We start from the raw sequence: 16,645 nt of genomic DNA on the forward strand, positions 1-16,645 counted from the left end.
TGTTTAATTATTTTAATATGTTAAGGAAAAAACCAAATGAAAAATGTTCCAAATCTCATAACTAGTCCACCGCCAACCACACATTAACTCTATTTGGTGTCATCCTTTACACGCTTTACACGGAAATTGTCATTGCCTCCCACCGCCATTGATGTCATTATAAAGATTGAAATACCATAGTAAATCCATATAAAAATCGTTTCATCTAAAAAAGAGAGGGAGATAGATCAGAGCAATGAAACTCAAAAAAGGTGAGAGGGTGAGAGATAGTGGCAAGGAAGCAGAGCACTGTTACTGGAACAATTAAAAATACCATCAAACCATCTAAATAACCAATTGAAGAGGATTGTGCATTAGTAGCATTACGAGCAAGAAAGATGTTATAGCAGGTCAATTGAAAATTGAAACGGAGGATATGAAGCTGAAAACACAACACATAAATAGAGAGAAACATGTTTGATATGGCAAACCAAGTAGAAATAGTGCATTCGTGTGTAGCACGAAAAATCTTGTCGTGTTATTTAGCATTTTTCTGCACAAAAACATACAAGTTAGGACCATACATCAATGAAATTAAATAAATCTTCCTACGTCTGTTAATTATTGAAATTAATCTTCCTACATGATCATAGTCTACAAAGATACAAATATTAACAAATTTTTACACAAAAAAAATTAACAAAAATAATCAAGAAAACTAAGAACATAATATAGATCAACAAATTTTCACACAAATCAAAATCATCAAGTTAAATTAAACTTCATACACTTTGTTAATCATATTCCAAAAACTTGATACACAAAATATACAAAGCATGTGTGCGGGCGAGCACACACGTAAAGTAATGCAGAGAAAGAAGAACCAACACACATATTTGTATAAAGGCTAAGCCAGGTATAATGTTTTTGGGTAATGTATGTTCTTGTGGCAATGGAGCGGGGCGAGGTGGTGATGGTTCAAGAGAAGACGTTTGTGGTGACATTTTAGTAGAAGTCTCCGGTGATGAACTTTGTGGTGACGTTTCAGGAGATATGATGAATTGGGAACATGCTGATCATCATAGTCTAGAAAGATACAAATATTAAAAATAAAAAAATACAAAACAGATCAAATGAAATTCCCACATTTGCTATTGAAATTGATTCTCACCATATATTCATAACTTATGTTAACTTTTTTCTAACCGATTGAAACACAGTGAATTGTACAATGAAACTTCCTGCACGTTGTAAATCATCTAGTAACATTATATATATATATATATCAATAAATTTTCCCACAAAATAAAATCAACAAGTTAAATAAAACTTCATATACATTTTTTATTGAATTAGTTCTTATCAAGAGATATATGAAACATCACAGGCGAACGAGGAAAAGGCATTTGACGATTCATGACAACTCTGTCGTGACATTTTAGAAGATTCTGATACAGTGGTCAGGGAATTCAGTTTCCTTGAAGCCTGAGATATGTCAACTGAAAATAAAAATGGTATAAAATTAACAAATTAGTGAAATAAACCACTTACATTTAATGTCTATAGCACTCTTAAATGAAATATAAGAGAGGTAGAACAGTGAAATGAAAATAGGGTAAAAAGAAACTTTCTAAATGGTAGAAAGTAAATCATGAAATTTATACTAGTCGGTTGAATCGTTATTGTCGTGTATAAGAAAATTTTGTAATTAAAATATGCAACATTTTAATATTTTAATCTTTTAGTATATCATAATATTAGCCATGGAGCATGCAGGAGATAATAGGTGGTGGAATATATGGTTGGAAAGTGACTCAACTAGTGCATTGCTGATTTTTTCTAATCCTTCTTTAATTCCAATTTTGCTTCGGAACAGATAGTATAATGCTTGTAGCCTTGGTATTCAGATTATTTCTTCTCACATATTTCGTGAAGGTAACTGTTGTGCAGACAGGTTAGCAAACAGGGGCCATTCCATACATGGCTCTGTTTGGTTAGATTCGTTGCCTACGGAGATGCATCTAGATTTCTTTCGGGATAGAGTAGGTTTGCCTAATTACAGGTTTCCTCAAGTTCTTGTAATTTGCTGCATTTTCTTTCTCTGTTTTCTTTTTGTTGTTTCAGAGGGTATTGGCTTAATCCCCCCCCCCCCCCCCCCCCTCTTCTTGTACAGTTTTCCCCCCTTTTTTAATACAATTTTAGAGATTGGTGGCATAGAATGAAGGGTTCCCAGGGTGCCAACCTAGTTGGGATGTCGGTGTTCCCTCTTGATGTTTATCCTCTCTCCCTGTTTAGCAAAAAAAAAACAGAGAGAAACGGAGAGAAAAGTTATTAGAGAACTTGTTGGGTATCAATATAGTAGGGATGGTCTACCTTCTCCAGCACCTTTAGTTTTTTATTTTATTTTAAAAATGACACATTTGTAAAATCTCATCTTAATTAATGTATAGATAGAAAAAAAAAATTAGAACAATAGAAAAAAGAGTTTCATAGTTATGCAAAAGAGTATGATTAAGATTGTATCAAACATATTAAAATCAAATCAAAAGGAACATGGAAAAACGAAAATGAAATTCTCAAGAGGAAAAAGATTGACTAAGATTGTACCAAACGTTGCAAGGCCCCGTTTGGAATGGCTTATTTTGAGCTTATGTGGGTTTATCTACTCCCATAAGCCCTTTTAAAGGTGTTTGGGTAAATAAGTAAAAATAATTTATCATAGTTTCATAAGCTGCTTATGCCATATTTTAATAAGCCTAAATTTTCAGCTTACCCTCCGGCTTAACAAGGAGCTTATGAATTTATGTAACCTCCTTTGATTCTCTCTGGATCCACTTTTTCAAAACATATATTTTATTTTATTTTATTTTTTTAGAAAAAAAAACATATATTTTAATTATAATGTTAGTTATCTTTGGCGGTGCATGAGTAACAAAATTGCTATATACTTATCTTACTAAAGTAACACAAAGAATTTTTATTTTTTTTAAGGAAGATTTTTATAATTTTTTTGTTACGTAACAAAATGAAATTGAATAAAATAAACAAACTTAACTTGTCATTTTTTGGTAACAAACTGTACACTAATATCTATATATATTGTAAGTTTACGATCATAATTTCTCAGATTTATTTATGCAGAGTGTTTACGCAGCATACAATTAGGTAACTTTGATATTTTTTTTAAGGACGAATATTGATTATACTATATATATAATTATAATTAATATATTATAACATTGTTTTTTACATCTTGATTAATTTTATCAAAAAAAAATCTTGATAATTGTGGTTCGATTCTCTGATTTTTTTGTTAAATTAAAAATATTTAAAATTTCGATAATTGCTTATGTAATGTCACATCCGAACACTTCAATTTATGTAAGTACTTTTTAGTGTACATATCCAAACATAAATAGCTTATCAAGTATAAGAGAGCTTATGATATAAGCTCTAATATTATAAGCCCTAATACTATAATCATCTATATAAGTTGTTTATCCAAACGGAATCTAGACTATAATGTAAAAGATATCATCAATTCAAATATTTGCATGTTATTGTTTGTATTATTATAAGTAACAATTAATATAAAGAGATACATTTATACAACATCTTTTGTACCTCAATCTATTTCAAATATATTTAAATATCATTATACTTTTTGAATTATTACTCTAAAAACATAATTACCCTATACGTCATACGGTAAACATCTAGTTATATAATCATGCCTTAAAAAATGAGTCAACTCAACATTCTTTTAAGGAAATGTCGACTCAACATTTGTGAAGTTATTATAAGACAAAATGACTAAATTGATTGAACACCAACAATTGCAAAGACTCATTTGATATTTAGTTCCACTAAAAAAAGAAAATACTAATTTAATATTTAGTTGAATAAACCATCAATTTAATCCCTAAACTAATAATCTCTCACCAATTTAGTACCTAAACTATAAAAAAAATATATACTAAATAGTCCCTAAACTATATAAAATCAATCAATTTAGTTCATGATGTTGAGATTTTGGGGGCCAGATTGATGTATTTTTATATATTTTAGGGAATAAATTGACAAGTTTTATATAGTTTAGAAACTATTTAGTATTTTTTATATTTTAAGGACTAAATCGAATTAAAAGTGATAATTTAAGGACTAAATTAATTGTTTATTCATATTTACTTCATACGAGGACTAAAGTATATAGCTCCTATAATTGTGAATTGTTAATATCAAAATAATATTTTTTTATTGGCTTAAATATGAAAATAGTCCCTGCAAATATTTGACATTTTGATTTTAGTCCCTGTAAAAAAAAAATTGATTTTAGTCCCTGCAAATATAAAAAATTTGGTTTTGGTCCTTGGTATTTTGTTTTAGTCTTTGTAAAATTGATTCATATTGGATTTGGTCCTTGTAATATGTAGAATATTTGATTTTAGACCCTAAAAATGAGGACTAAAATGAATATTATAGGGGCCAATTTCAATATGAAATGATTTTACTAGGATTAAAACAAAATATCAAGGACCAAAACCAAATATTCTATATTTACAGGGACTAAAACCAAAAAAATATTTTTATAGGGACTAAAAGCAAAACGCCAGATATTTACGAGGAACATTTCCATATTTAAACCTTTATTTTTAAGGGTTAATTAAGTTTTTGGTCCCTATAAATATCTGCAGTTTTGTTTTTAGTCCCTATAAAAATAAACCACACTTTTTAGTCCCTACAAAATTTTCCGTTAGTGTTTTTAGTCCCTGTTAAATTAAAATTTGTTTAATTATCCTTAAAATTTTAAATTTTTTTATGATTTTTTATATACTTGTTTAAAACATTATAAAAGATTCCACCACAATAAATTAGCTCAAAATTTTATTTCTAGGTCTAAATTTTCGTTAGTTTTATCTTGAATTTTTGGCATTTTAAAAAAATTATATTTAATTGATTACATGTTAAAAAATTCTAATTTTTTATAAAAGAGATTATTATAATGCTTTTAACATGTCTGTTAAAAATCATTTGAAAATATAAAAGTTTAAGTATAATTAAACAATTTTCAATTTAACAGGGACCAACACATACTTTTAGTCCTTGTAAAATTAAAATTTGCTTAATTGTGCTTAAACTTTTAAAATTGTAACATATTTTTCACATACTTACTTAGAATATTATACAAAGTTCCTCCGCAAAAAAGTAACTTAAAATTTTATTATTAGGTTCAAATTTTCATTAATATAATCTTGAAAATTTGGCTTTTAGAAAAATTCATATTTAATTCATTACATATTATAAAACTAATTTTTTTTTAAAAAGAGTGTCTTACGATGTTATGAACATGTATGTAAAAAATCTTTTAAAAATTTAGAAGTTTAAGGATAATTAAACAAATTTTAATTTAACAGGGACTAAAAACAATAACAGAAAACTTTGTAGGGACTAAAAAGTGTGATTTATTTTTATAGGGACTAAAAATAAAACTGCAGATATTTATAAGGACCAAAAACTTAATTAACCCAATTTTTAAAGCCTTTTTCTTCCCTAAATATTAGTACTCCATTTGATGTCAGATATAAGAAAAAAAAAGTACTTATATTTTGATCTCAAATCATTTATTTATAATTATAATTGCACAAGTAATTTAGCCTAAAAATTTCCCTCCAAAACTCTAATTCTATTAATTAAACATTAAATTAAGAAAATAGAAATTTAAATTAAAAAAAAAACATATATATCCCCCACTAACTCACCATTCTCATGATCAAATTAACCACAAACAACATCACTAATAAATACACAGTATACATAAGTAAATTTATAACCAACAAACTCTTTGAACCACAAACAACACATACTACATGCTATTGTTGCAACAATTGCACTTTTACTCTCCCCCTTTATCAATACATTTATCTCTCTTTCTTTTTTTTTTTTTTATTTTCTTCCCTCTTCATGTATTATATCATCATTCTCACTTTTTTATATTAGAGTTGTTGTTTGTTGATTCTTATTTATTTATTTATTTTTAAAGGCAATACTTTTGATGCATGCACACAATATTTGATGGAAAAGTTTAACAACTTCTTTACTCATTTTTATCTCATGTTATTACTTTCTATAATAATCTACCCAAAATTTTTTTTTTAAAGAGAAGCAATATTTGGTTTTTATTTAAAATAAATCATTTTTACGATAGAAGTCTTTTAAGGCATGATTATATAATTTGTTCAGGGATTTCATTTATCTATTTTTGCAAGCTTATACTCCGTAGTTGATTGCACGTCCACCCAATTTTTACGCAAAAGCAAACATCCTTAATCTATTAGCTAAAAGCACATGATTGGTTTTATATCCTTTTTCTTAAGAAGTGATAGTTTTATATCCTATATTTTCTTACTATACAAAATGAAATCCAAGTTTAATTATGGCTTAATTGGACTTTTGGTCCTCTAAGTAAATTTCTTGTTTTCATTTTGGTTCCATAATTCATAAAATCAACGTTTTGGTCCCTTTTGTTTTGCTCCGTTAGTTAATTTGGTCCCCTTCATTAGTTGTTTAATGTTTAAAAATTTTGATTTAATTTTAACCATTTGATTGTATATCCATTGTATTTAATAGTGAACCGTCAGCACCTGATTAATTTTCATTTTTCATCATCTTCTCCCTTCATCTCCAATATCACATTCATACAAAACTCATAAAAAATGTCCATAAACAAAAACCATCACACAATAAAACAGCATGATTGTGATAAATCAAAAAATATCTTCTTGAATCTTGTTCTTCACTGCCCATCCTCTCTTTTGTTCCATTCTTCTCTCTTCTCTTCCTCCTTCATTTTCACGACAACAACCCAGTATCACTACTAGAAAAAGTAAAATTAGCGAGGGAAATTAGTGACGGAAAAAATGAAATTCCTCACAAATTTCATGGTCGCAAAATTTAGTGACGGAATTAGAGAGAGATTTCACATTTTCCCTCACTAATTTTTGTTTTTTTAGTAGTGTATCCATTTAACTACCCATTCTCTATATTGTTCCCTCCTTCTCTCTTCTCTTCCCACTTCATTTTCACGACAACTACACAGAATGCCAACAACAACAACCTTAAAAAAAAGGCTTAATTGCACTTTTGGACCCCTATCTTTCCAAAAGTTGCGGTTATGGACCCCTAACTAATTTAAATACAAAACAGCCCCCTATGTTTTGATTCTTTGACAGTTTTGGACCCCCAAGGCAAAAAAAATAAAAAAAATTGACACGTGGCACCTCACTTAGGGTGCCACGTCAGCGTTGACCGAGTCAACAATGGACTGGGGGTCCAAAACTGCCAAAGAATCAAAATATATGGGGCTGTTTTGTATTTAAATTAGTTAGGGGTCCATAACCGCAACTTTTGGAAAGATAAGGGTCCAAAAGTGCAATTAAGCCTAAAAAAAACCTCCAAAAACCTCAAAAATTAAAACTTACCCATTAATCTCCCTTTATTTCCTATGTTCTCCAATATCACTCCTAACTGCTCCTATATTCTCCAATCTGCACAATCACGAAAACAGCTCCGGTGAACAACACGATGAATGATTCTGATTCTGATTCAGATTCGTTTGAAGAATTTGTTGGATTCGTATTCGTTTTACTGGGTTGAATCTGGATTCATATTCGTTAGATTCAAATTTGTTAGATCAGGGTTGAATATGAATTCTTGAATGATGAATGAATAAGAATGAGTTGTTCTATGTTTCTGTGTTTCTTTTTCTCCTTCTTCTGTGCAATTCGAGTTGCTGTGAAGTTAGAATTTGATTTTTTCTATGGGTTTTTTATTGTTGTTGTTGTTATTGTTGACATCCGAGAGAGACAAGGGAGAGGTGTTTTCTTTATGCTCTTGCTGCTATTGTTACTGATTTGAATTAGAAGGAGGAAACAATTTTTTGGGTTTTAATTTAAGAGTTTTTCTAACTTGTGCAAGATTGCACAGGATAAACAGTAATTAAAGCACCCACTATTATAGATTTCTCCAAATCTTATTAATGAGCAAATCTTAAAATTGATTTTCTTATCCCTTCTCTCCTTGTTACTGTTTTTCACGTTTTATTCCTATTCCTGTCCCTTCTTTTATTTTATTATTGTTCAGTTTTTTTTTCTTCCTTTTTTCTTGATATGTTTTGGCAGTCTTGGAGTCTAGTTTTGATTCTATTATCAATTTGAACACCGTCATTTTGAACTTGGCTATATTGTTGTCAATTTGAACAGCGTAGTTTTGAATACCGTCGTTTTGAATTTGATTATATTGTTGTCAATTTGAATACCATCATTTTGAACACAGTCATTTTGAATTTGGTTATATTGCTCTCAATTTGAGGAATTTGGTTATATTATGTGAAAAAAATTTGCGTTTCACTGTAAAAAAGAAAACCACACCGCTTAATTGCAGCAACAACTAAAGAAAATAAAAAAAAATGGCAGCAAAAATATTGTTAGGAACTTACGTGCAGCAACAAGAGAAATTTAAATAAGCAGCAAGTTAAATGAATTGGAATGTAACAATGAAAAAAAGGAACAAGAATAAAAACAAAGGTGAAGAAGTAGTAACACATGACAGAGGAAAAAAAATCAATTTTTAAGATTTGGTCATTAATAAGATTTGAAAAAACCTATAATAGTGGGTGCATTAATTACTGCTTATCCTGTGCAATAGAAAACCCATTAAGGTATGAATATGAATATGATTGATGAAGATGAATAAGAGGAAGAGGAAAAAGTGCGTGTTGGTGGTACATCATAAGATAAAATAGACCTGTGCAATCTAATGGTTCTCTTTTACAAAAAAAATAAAAATCAAATGGTTTAAATTAAATTAATTAACAGGATCTATGGTGGACCACTTTTAAGATTGATCTATCATAGACATTTGGGGTTAAAGTTAACGGCAAGAGACTTTTTAGACTAACGGAGCAAACGTTGAAGGACCAAAACGTTAATTTTACGAGTTATGGGACCAAAATGAAAACAACAAATTACTTAGAGGACCAAGGGTCCAATTAAGCCTTTAATTATTTAATTTTTAGTTCTATATTTGCATGGTAATCGTGCCACCAACGTTTAGCAAGTTCAAGTTTAATTACTTATTTTTAGTTCTATGTTTGCATGGTAATTGGTAAGTATCACCAACATTCAACCTCCTGGAGCACTTAATCTCCTAAAAAAAAATAGAAGTATACCAACTAAATTTGGATAAATATTATCTAAATTAATGAATGCACTAGATTTTTTTAATGTGGCAAATAAGTCATTATATAAAGGGGAGGAAACATACAAAAGATTACAAGAAATACTCAGTTCCAAGTGAAACACAAAGCAAATACAAAAAAAAAAAAAAAAAAAAAAAAAGCAGAACAAAAAACTATAGGGGAAAAACAACAAGCCAAAAACGACCCTCCAAGAAAGCATCCAACTCCCCAACTCTTGCAAATACCAAACCCCTCCAATTGAAATAATAAAGATCCAAATGATTACAAATGGTAAAAAAATAATAATAATTTGTATTTTTGAAATAGTAAAATATAAGCAATTTTAATTGTATATCCAACTGTTTGCGATCATCAAAGTATTTTTTTTTTCTTCGTTGTTATATACACATCTATTTCACCGGATATATTTGTTTAGTCACATCCCCAAATAATTCTTATTTTGGCATGTATAAATGGCAAAAAGGTCAAAGAAGAAAGACTTAAATATGTTATTTTAAATAAATAATTAATAATAAATAAATATTTTATGAGTGTATCTTCAAATGAATTTTAGTTGTGGTTGTGATTTCTCACTAGTCACTACAATGAAATAGGCATGACAATGACACTCAGTTTTATTTAAACTTTTTTTTCTTCACACTATTAGGGTCAAATCAATGTGGAAGAAAGTTTATGATAAGTTTGCAAACACTTAGTTGAAGCAATATTGTTGAATGATTCTCAATTCACTGCTTTAATATAATCCCAAAATTAGCATCCCTTAAATGCTGCAAGTTGAATTTTCATCAGCATTAATATTAAATATTTACCGTCTCCTCAGAGGCATGTAAGTGAAACACTCTCAATCATCAAAAGGATCCAACATCACCAAGCACGACAATTGCAAACATTTCATACATACAGCAAAATTCAAACTACTTGAATTTTCTTCTAGGTGCGGTCAAATTAAGGTTCTTTACATTAAGCTCATTTTCTTCACCCACTCAAATTACACAAATAATAACTAGACATCACATATATAATAGTCAATTACTTGCACCATTAATACTCATTTTTTTGTCATGTCACTTGTGCTGGTAAAATTTACATGCATAAATAAGCACATTTCACAAAATTCTAGCACCATCTATCATATTCATATCTCAAAAATGGTTTCTTCTTCTTCTACCTTATACATAATTTTCATTCTATTTCTTCAACTTTTGTTAGTCTTTGGAAACGTTACTCGAAGTTCTACACTATCTACCACAAACAAAAATTCATGGCTATCACCTTCTGGTGAATTTGCTTTCGGGTTTCAACAACTTGGTACAGCAACAAATCTCTTCATGCTTGCAATATGGTACAACAAGATACCTGAAAAAACCATTGTTTGGAGTGCTAAAAACACGAACAACAACAACCTCGTACAAGCACCGACAGGATCACAAGTTCAGCTAACATCAGGAGGACTCACGTTGACAACTCAACAAGGTGAATCCATTTGGACAGCACAACCAAACACAGCTGTTTCCTATGGAATCATGCATGATACTGGAAACTTTGTTCTTGTTAATAAGAATTCTTCTATTGTTTGGGAAAGTTTCAAGTTTCCCACCGACACCCTTTTGCCTAATCAATCTCTTGAATTAGGTGGAAACATAACTTCTAGATTTTCAGAGACCAACTACACAAGTGGGAGGTTCCAACTTTATTTTCGTGATGATGATCATAATCTCATGTTAAGTCCACTTGCATGGCCTACTCAATTACGTTACAAATTTTACTATAGAATTGATGTTAATAACTCTGCATCTTCAAGTTTAGTTTTTGATGAATCAGGAGATATTTATGTGGAAACAAATAAAAATGGTACTACTAGAATCATACCTCAGGGTACACAATGGAAAAATTTAGATCTTGATCCTAAGTTGTATTATTATAGAGCAACACTTGATTATTATGGAGTTTTGACACAATATTCTCATCCAAGGGACACTAAAGCAAAACAAGGATGGACTATTATGAGGTATGTTCCTGATAACATTTGCATTGCAATATTCAATGAAATGGGTAGTGGAACTTGTGGCTATAATAGCTATTGTTCCATGGAAAATCAGAGACCTACTTGTAAATGTCCTTATGGTTATTCGTTGATAGATCCAAGTAATCAATTTGGCGGGTGTCAACTCAATTTCACACTTGGTTGTGGAGATAATAATGGTGAAGGGTTGAATGTGAAGCCAGAAGAGTTATATGAGTTTACTGTTCTTAGAGATGTGGATTGGCCTTTATCAGATTATGAAAAGATGCAACCTTATTCTCAACAGGATTGTCAACAATCTTGTTTGCATGATTGCATGTGTGCTGTTGCAGTTTTCAATAACAATACTTGTTGGAAGAAAAGATTGCCTATTGCTAATGGAAGAGCACAAAGTGGTGGACAATTGGTACTTGTGAAAACAAGAGTTTCTCCTTTTGGTCCTTCTTCAACTACACACGATTTGAAGAAAGACGACCGGGTTAAGCCGATTCTTCAAGGTTTACTTATTAGTTCCACTGTCTTCAATAGCATACTCTTAGCTGCGGTTGTTTTTATGACTTTGTTGAAGCCGAAAAGGGTTGTCCAAGCTGCAACTCTGGTGGAAACAAATTTATGTTCATTTAGTTACGACGCATTAAAAGAAGCTACATGGGGTTTTAGTGAAGAACTAGGTAGAGGGTCCTTTGGTATTGTTTACAAAGGTGAGTTAAAAGCAGGATCAACTTGCAATGTTGTTGCTGTTAAGAGATTGGATCGGTTAGTGGAGGATCGCGAGAAGGAATTTAAGACTGAATTGAGAGCCATTGGAAAAACCTGCCACAAAAACTTGGTAAGGTTGGTTGGATTTTGTGATGAAGGATTGCATAGAATGTTAGTATATGAGTTCATGAGCAATGGTAGTCTTGCAAATATCTTGTTCGGAGAAACCAAACCCATTTGGAATCAAAGGGTTGGATTTGCTTTGGGGATCGCAAGAGGGTTGGTGTATTTACATGAAGAGTGTGACACTCCTATCATTCATTGCGACATAAAGCCTCAAAATATACTCATAGATGAGTATTTTACGGCAAAGATCTCTGACTTTGGTTTGGCCAAGTTGTTGTTGGCTGATCAAAGTAGAACAAATACAATGGTCCGAGGAACGCGGGGATATGTGGCTCCTGAATGGTTCAAGAATGTCCCTGTGACGGCTAAAGTGGATGTTTACAGCTTTGGTGCCATGTTGTTAGAAATTGTTTGCTGCAGAAAAAGTGTGGTGCTGATGGAGTCGGGGGAGGAAGAGAAGGCAATTTTGACAGATTGGGCTTGTGATTGTTATATGGAAGGGAGAATAGATGCTTTGGTGGAGAATGATCAAGAGGCCTTGGATGACATTGACAGGTTAGAAAAGTGGATAAAGATAGCAATTTGGTGCATTCAAGAACATCCTGAAATGAGGCCAACAATGAGGATGGTCATGCAAATGCTAGAAGATGTGGTTAAAGTCCCTGACCCACCATCACCATTTTCCTTCGGTTCAATTCCTTGACTTCCATACCTTCCAGCCAAAAATATTGAGGGTGCGAGAAGGTGGACCTCACATTTATTCTAAATACCAACATCAACCCTTTTATACAATCATACAATGTTTGTGATTATTATCTGTTTGATTTCTTTCTTATTTGTATATTTCCTGCATAATGAAATACAACTTTATATGTTCTTTTTTTTGTCTTCGAAACCATGCAAATTTAACAATTCTATCTATGGATGCTAATCAAAATTGAGTAATGGTCATTAATAAAAAAAATTATTCTACAAACAACCATACCACACACTCTGAACCAAATTGCATGAGTAATACAAGATAGTCTATGTAATACACCTCGAATGTTTCAGCAATTTTGTATTTCCTAATGTTATAGTACTATTACGTTAATGGACAAATAATATGCTATAGAATTTAGGACATGAGCCAACTATGTCAATGAGGAGAGATATTTCCAACCTTTTGAACCCATCGCTCAAGCCTAAGTTGCTTCAAAGCAGGCCCACGATCAGGCTTACGTTTCTGTGGGCAATGCCATTTCCCTGTAATCTCGATGACATTGGACTGTTGAAGATTGGTTGCTTCTGTCAATGCCTTTCTCTTTGCAACACCCTTCTTTTCACATGACAATGGAACTGTTCCTGTACTTGTTGAACACTGCAATAATGTCTTTTCTGGTTTCTTCCAAGAATTTTCATTATTTTTTCTAGTGCAACTGTTCTTCCTCGTTGTAACAAAACCATCATTTTCGTTATGTCTTGTATAAGTTGAGTTTCTATCCGAGAAGCTTTTAGCTAAACATGCGCTGATGTCAGGCTCCTCAGCTTTGATTTCAATTTTTGATTTCGCTTCTTCGACAGTAGCATGCTTTTGTACTGGCTTTGGAGGCCTCATTGCACTTGTATCGGTGTCCAATGACATTAAATGTGCTTCTCCATTACAACCAGGAATTCCATGATTCCGGTTTACTGGCTCATTATGCGTGGTTGAATTAAGACTGTGTTGCAGGGCCTTATCTTGCATGCATGGCTGCAAAATCTTTTCCAAATGAGAAGTACCGGCAATAGTTAAATTTTTCTTCATTCCAGTACTTCCATCATCCTGTCCCAAAGAAGAACTTTTATTTTGAGTCATATATTAATCAAACTTTCTTCCTATGAACTTTCACAAAGTAAACAGTATGTATCCATTCATGTCATCATCAACTAACTGAATGATCTACTTCTAGGTGCAAGTGAACATAAATGTTTACCTTTGAGCCTTGGCAAAGTAAACAATATCCTATCAGAATGTTTATCACCATATTACAAATATGTCACCATATTACAAATATGCATGTTCAGAATTTAGGACCATTGATCATCAACCAAAGGTGTATTATTTACAATTAATTCTATAACAGAGATTTACTAGAGAAATCAGAATTTTTTACCTCCATGTTTTTATCAAAAGAGCCATTGTGTTCAACACAAACTTTCGGGGGCACATTCTCAGACCTGACTTCGTCTTTATTAACGACTTCAAAATCAAACCTCTCCTCTTCACACTTATTCCCTTCAGAAACTTCTTCATTGCTCAATAGACTATTTGTATCAAACGTTGAAGACTCATAAATGTAGCTAGAGAACCAGTTTCTGATATCCGGAGGCTCTGAATTACAAAAAAACACACACAAGTTAATCAGTTAGATAGTTGAAATAATTGAATATTGCACATTTTGTAAAGAATTGCATAGAAGTATTCTTGTCAGCCAAATTATAGAAACTTATAGCAAAAGAAATTCTAAAAGAAGCATGGAAAGTACAAACCAGAGAATTGTGTGCATGAGCTGCAAGAATCCAGATTCTGCAAGAAAAATAAAAGCACGACAACAACAAAATCAGACATTAAACTAGAAAATCTAAATATCTCTATCAGCAAAACTTTGATGGCTCTGATAGAAAATTTGACCAACCATAACCTGAATTATTTTTTCATCTTTTTTTAGCTTAGTGTAGATTAGCTTCTATAGTTTATGAAACATATTTAATCAAAATAAACTATGAACCCTTATAAGCCTACATGAAGAAATTAAAAATTTAAATTTTGATTATATAATTTTAAATATTGAGGTTGAATCTAGACAGTTCAATCAAATAGAACGACCACTGATGTCCCGAATGTGTCAATGCAGGGAAAATTGACCGCAAAGGAGCTGGGTCCTGAAATTTGATGACCCTGAAAGTAACTATGATCAATCAATTAACACTATAACTTGAAAAAAAAATCTACTTCCTTTAGTCTAGTTTAGATTTGCTTCTGTGATTTATGAAATATTTTTAATCAAAATAAGCTTATGAACCCTTACACAAAGCTTGTGTCTTTACTCTTTATAAGCCTGCAGTTCAACATGAAGAAATTAAATAAAAGAGCTTTTGAAAATTTTAGATGATGTAACTAGTCTCAACATATAGCTAAAGCCTAAAGCAGATCTTTTTTTAAAAAAAAAATCTATAATTATCATAAGATTCTTTTAATGTATCAGATTCAAAAAAAAAAAAAAAAAAAAATTGAGTAAAATAGTCACCTTAATCAAACATGGGTCCTCTTTCTGATTATCATCTTTAACACAAGTTTCACTACACTGCACTAGCTTCTCTATAACAACCTCTTCATCATGAACCCTAACCTTATCAAAATCCCCTTCCTTCTTTTCATCTTGCTGAGATTCTTGTTTTCTAAAAGCCGATTCTTCGAGAGTGAAATTTGAATCCAGATTGGGAGACTGATATTCATAGCTTGAGAACCAATTCCCAACATCAGGAAGCTCTGAGAAGAAAGAAAAAAAACACAAAACAGAAAAATCAAAAGGAAATAACTTTTTAGGTTTTATTGTTTAAAAATTAGAACCCTCAAAATTATTGATTTTTAATTGCAATTTCCATGTTTTATTATTGTAAGGTATGGATACAAACCAGAAGGGCATGAGGGCGACGACATCGAACTCGGAACCTAAAAGATAGAACGAAAGAAAATGAGAAGATGAATAATGAAAAGAGGTTAGATTAGAGGAATATGAAGAAGGGTACCTGAGAATTGATGCTTTGAAGGTTTGGGTTTGAATTCATCAAAATCCAACAAAAGAGTTATACAAGATAATGTTAAAAGATATATCAAATTTTGAAATTTCGCGGTTTGGAATTGGCGCTTGTTTTTTTTTGAGGCGCGATTATCTTTTTTATTGAACGCGCGGTTGTTTTAAAAGTAAAGTAATGCTATTTTTTTATTTTTTTTGAAGGATGTGTGTCACAAACTTAGAAGTTAGAACAATTGGTATTGGTAAAAAATATACTTCATAGTCACGATAAAATAGATACAGTAAGATTTAAACTATTAAACCATTTTTTCATTAGTTGTTTGGGTTACAAGGATAATAGAAATTAATTTTTTGTTGTAAGTAGATGAAGTGGTAAACGAACTGAAATTTACATATATAATTGTGAGGTTTTAAGTTCGAATCAAGGTGAAAACATTAAACATATCAATATAGTTATTGTCAATTGAGTTAGGTTTTACGGATAGGAGAAATCAATTATGTTTCTATCATAACTTATCTTATAATATGGTGAGAGTTGTTAGAATAAGTTAATGTTGTAAAAACTAATTATATTTAATTAAAATTAAAAGTTTTAAGTTGATTGCTCTTTTTTTTTTTTTTTGAGTAAGGATGATTATTCTTCCTGTCTCTCTCTAGTTTGAGCAATATGTGATTTTTGGTTCTTTAGTTAGTCTCAATTTCAAAAATTATGCAAATATATGGTTCTACCGTCAGTTTTATTTTACTTAATCGCATACACCATAGGATATATAGTATTTTTAT

The 16,645-nt window shown here is 31.0% G+C and overlaps 2 protein-coding genes across 2 annotated transcripts; one reads left to right on the forward strand and one right to left on the reverse strand.

The window, feature by feature from the left end:
* Positions 1-10,097: 10,097 nt before the first annotated feature.
* LOC11431681 (G-type lectin S-receptor-like serine/threonine-protein kinase LECRK1) lies at positions 10,098-12,960 on the forward strand. Its single transcript, XM_003611311.4, has one exon. The coding sequence runs from the start codon at positions 10,297-10,299 to the stop codon at positions 12,784-12,786; it is 2,490 nt and encodes an 829-aa protein (XP_003611359.2). The 5' UTR covers positions 10,098-10,296; the 3' UTR covers positions 12,787-12,960.
* A 60-nt stretch (positions 12,961-13,020) lies between these two features.
* On the reverse strand, positions 13,021-15,983 carry LOC11439408 (uncharacterized). The gene is made up of 6 exons (XM_003611312.4): positions 15,855-15,983; positions 15,741-15,777; positions 15,353-15,594; positions 14,595-14,631; positions 14,219-14,436; positions 13,021-13,887 (listed from the first exon to the last, which is right to left on the reverse strand). The coding sequence occupies exons 1-6, from the start codon at positions 15,891-15,893 to the stop codon at positions 13,222-13,224; spliced, it is 1,239 nt and encodes a 412-aa protein (XP_003611360.2). The 5' UTR covers positions 15,894-15,983; the 3' UTR covers positions 13,021-13,221.
* Positions 15,984-16,645: the final 662 nt, after the last annotated feature.

This window comes from Medicago truncatula, chromosome 5, assembly GCF_003473485.1.
Source record: "Medicago truncatula cultivar Jemalong A17 chromosome 5, MtrunA17r5.0-ANR, whole genome shotgun sequence".
NCBI classification, from domain to species: domain Eukaryota; kingdom Viridiplantae; phylum Streptophyta; class Magnoliopsida; order Fabales; family Fabaceae; genus Medicago; species Medicago truncatula.

Coding starts and splice junctions, on each gene's coding strand:
- LOC11431681 (XM_003611311.4), top strand. CDS start 10,297: ATGTCACTTGTGCTGGTAAAATTTACATGCATAAATAAGCACATTTCA.
- LOC11439408 (XM_003611312.4), bottom strand. CDS start 15,893: ATGAATTCAAACCCAAACCTTCAAAGCATCAATTCTCAG. Junction 14,632..15,352: donor AGGACCCATGTTTGATTAAG/GTGACTATTTTA, acceptor TTTTTCTTGCAG/AATCTGGATTCTTGCAGCTC. Junction 13,888..14,218: donor CTTTTGATAAAAACATGGAG/GTAAAAAATTCT, acceptor TCTTTGGGACAG/GATGATGGAAGTACTGGAAT.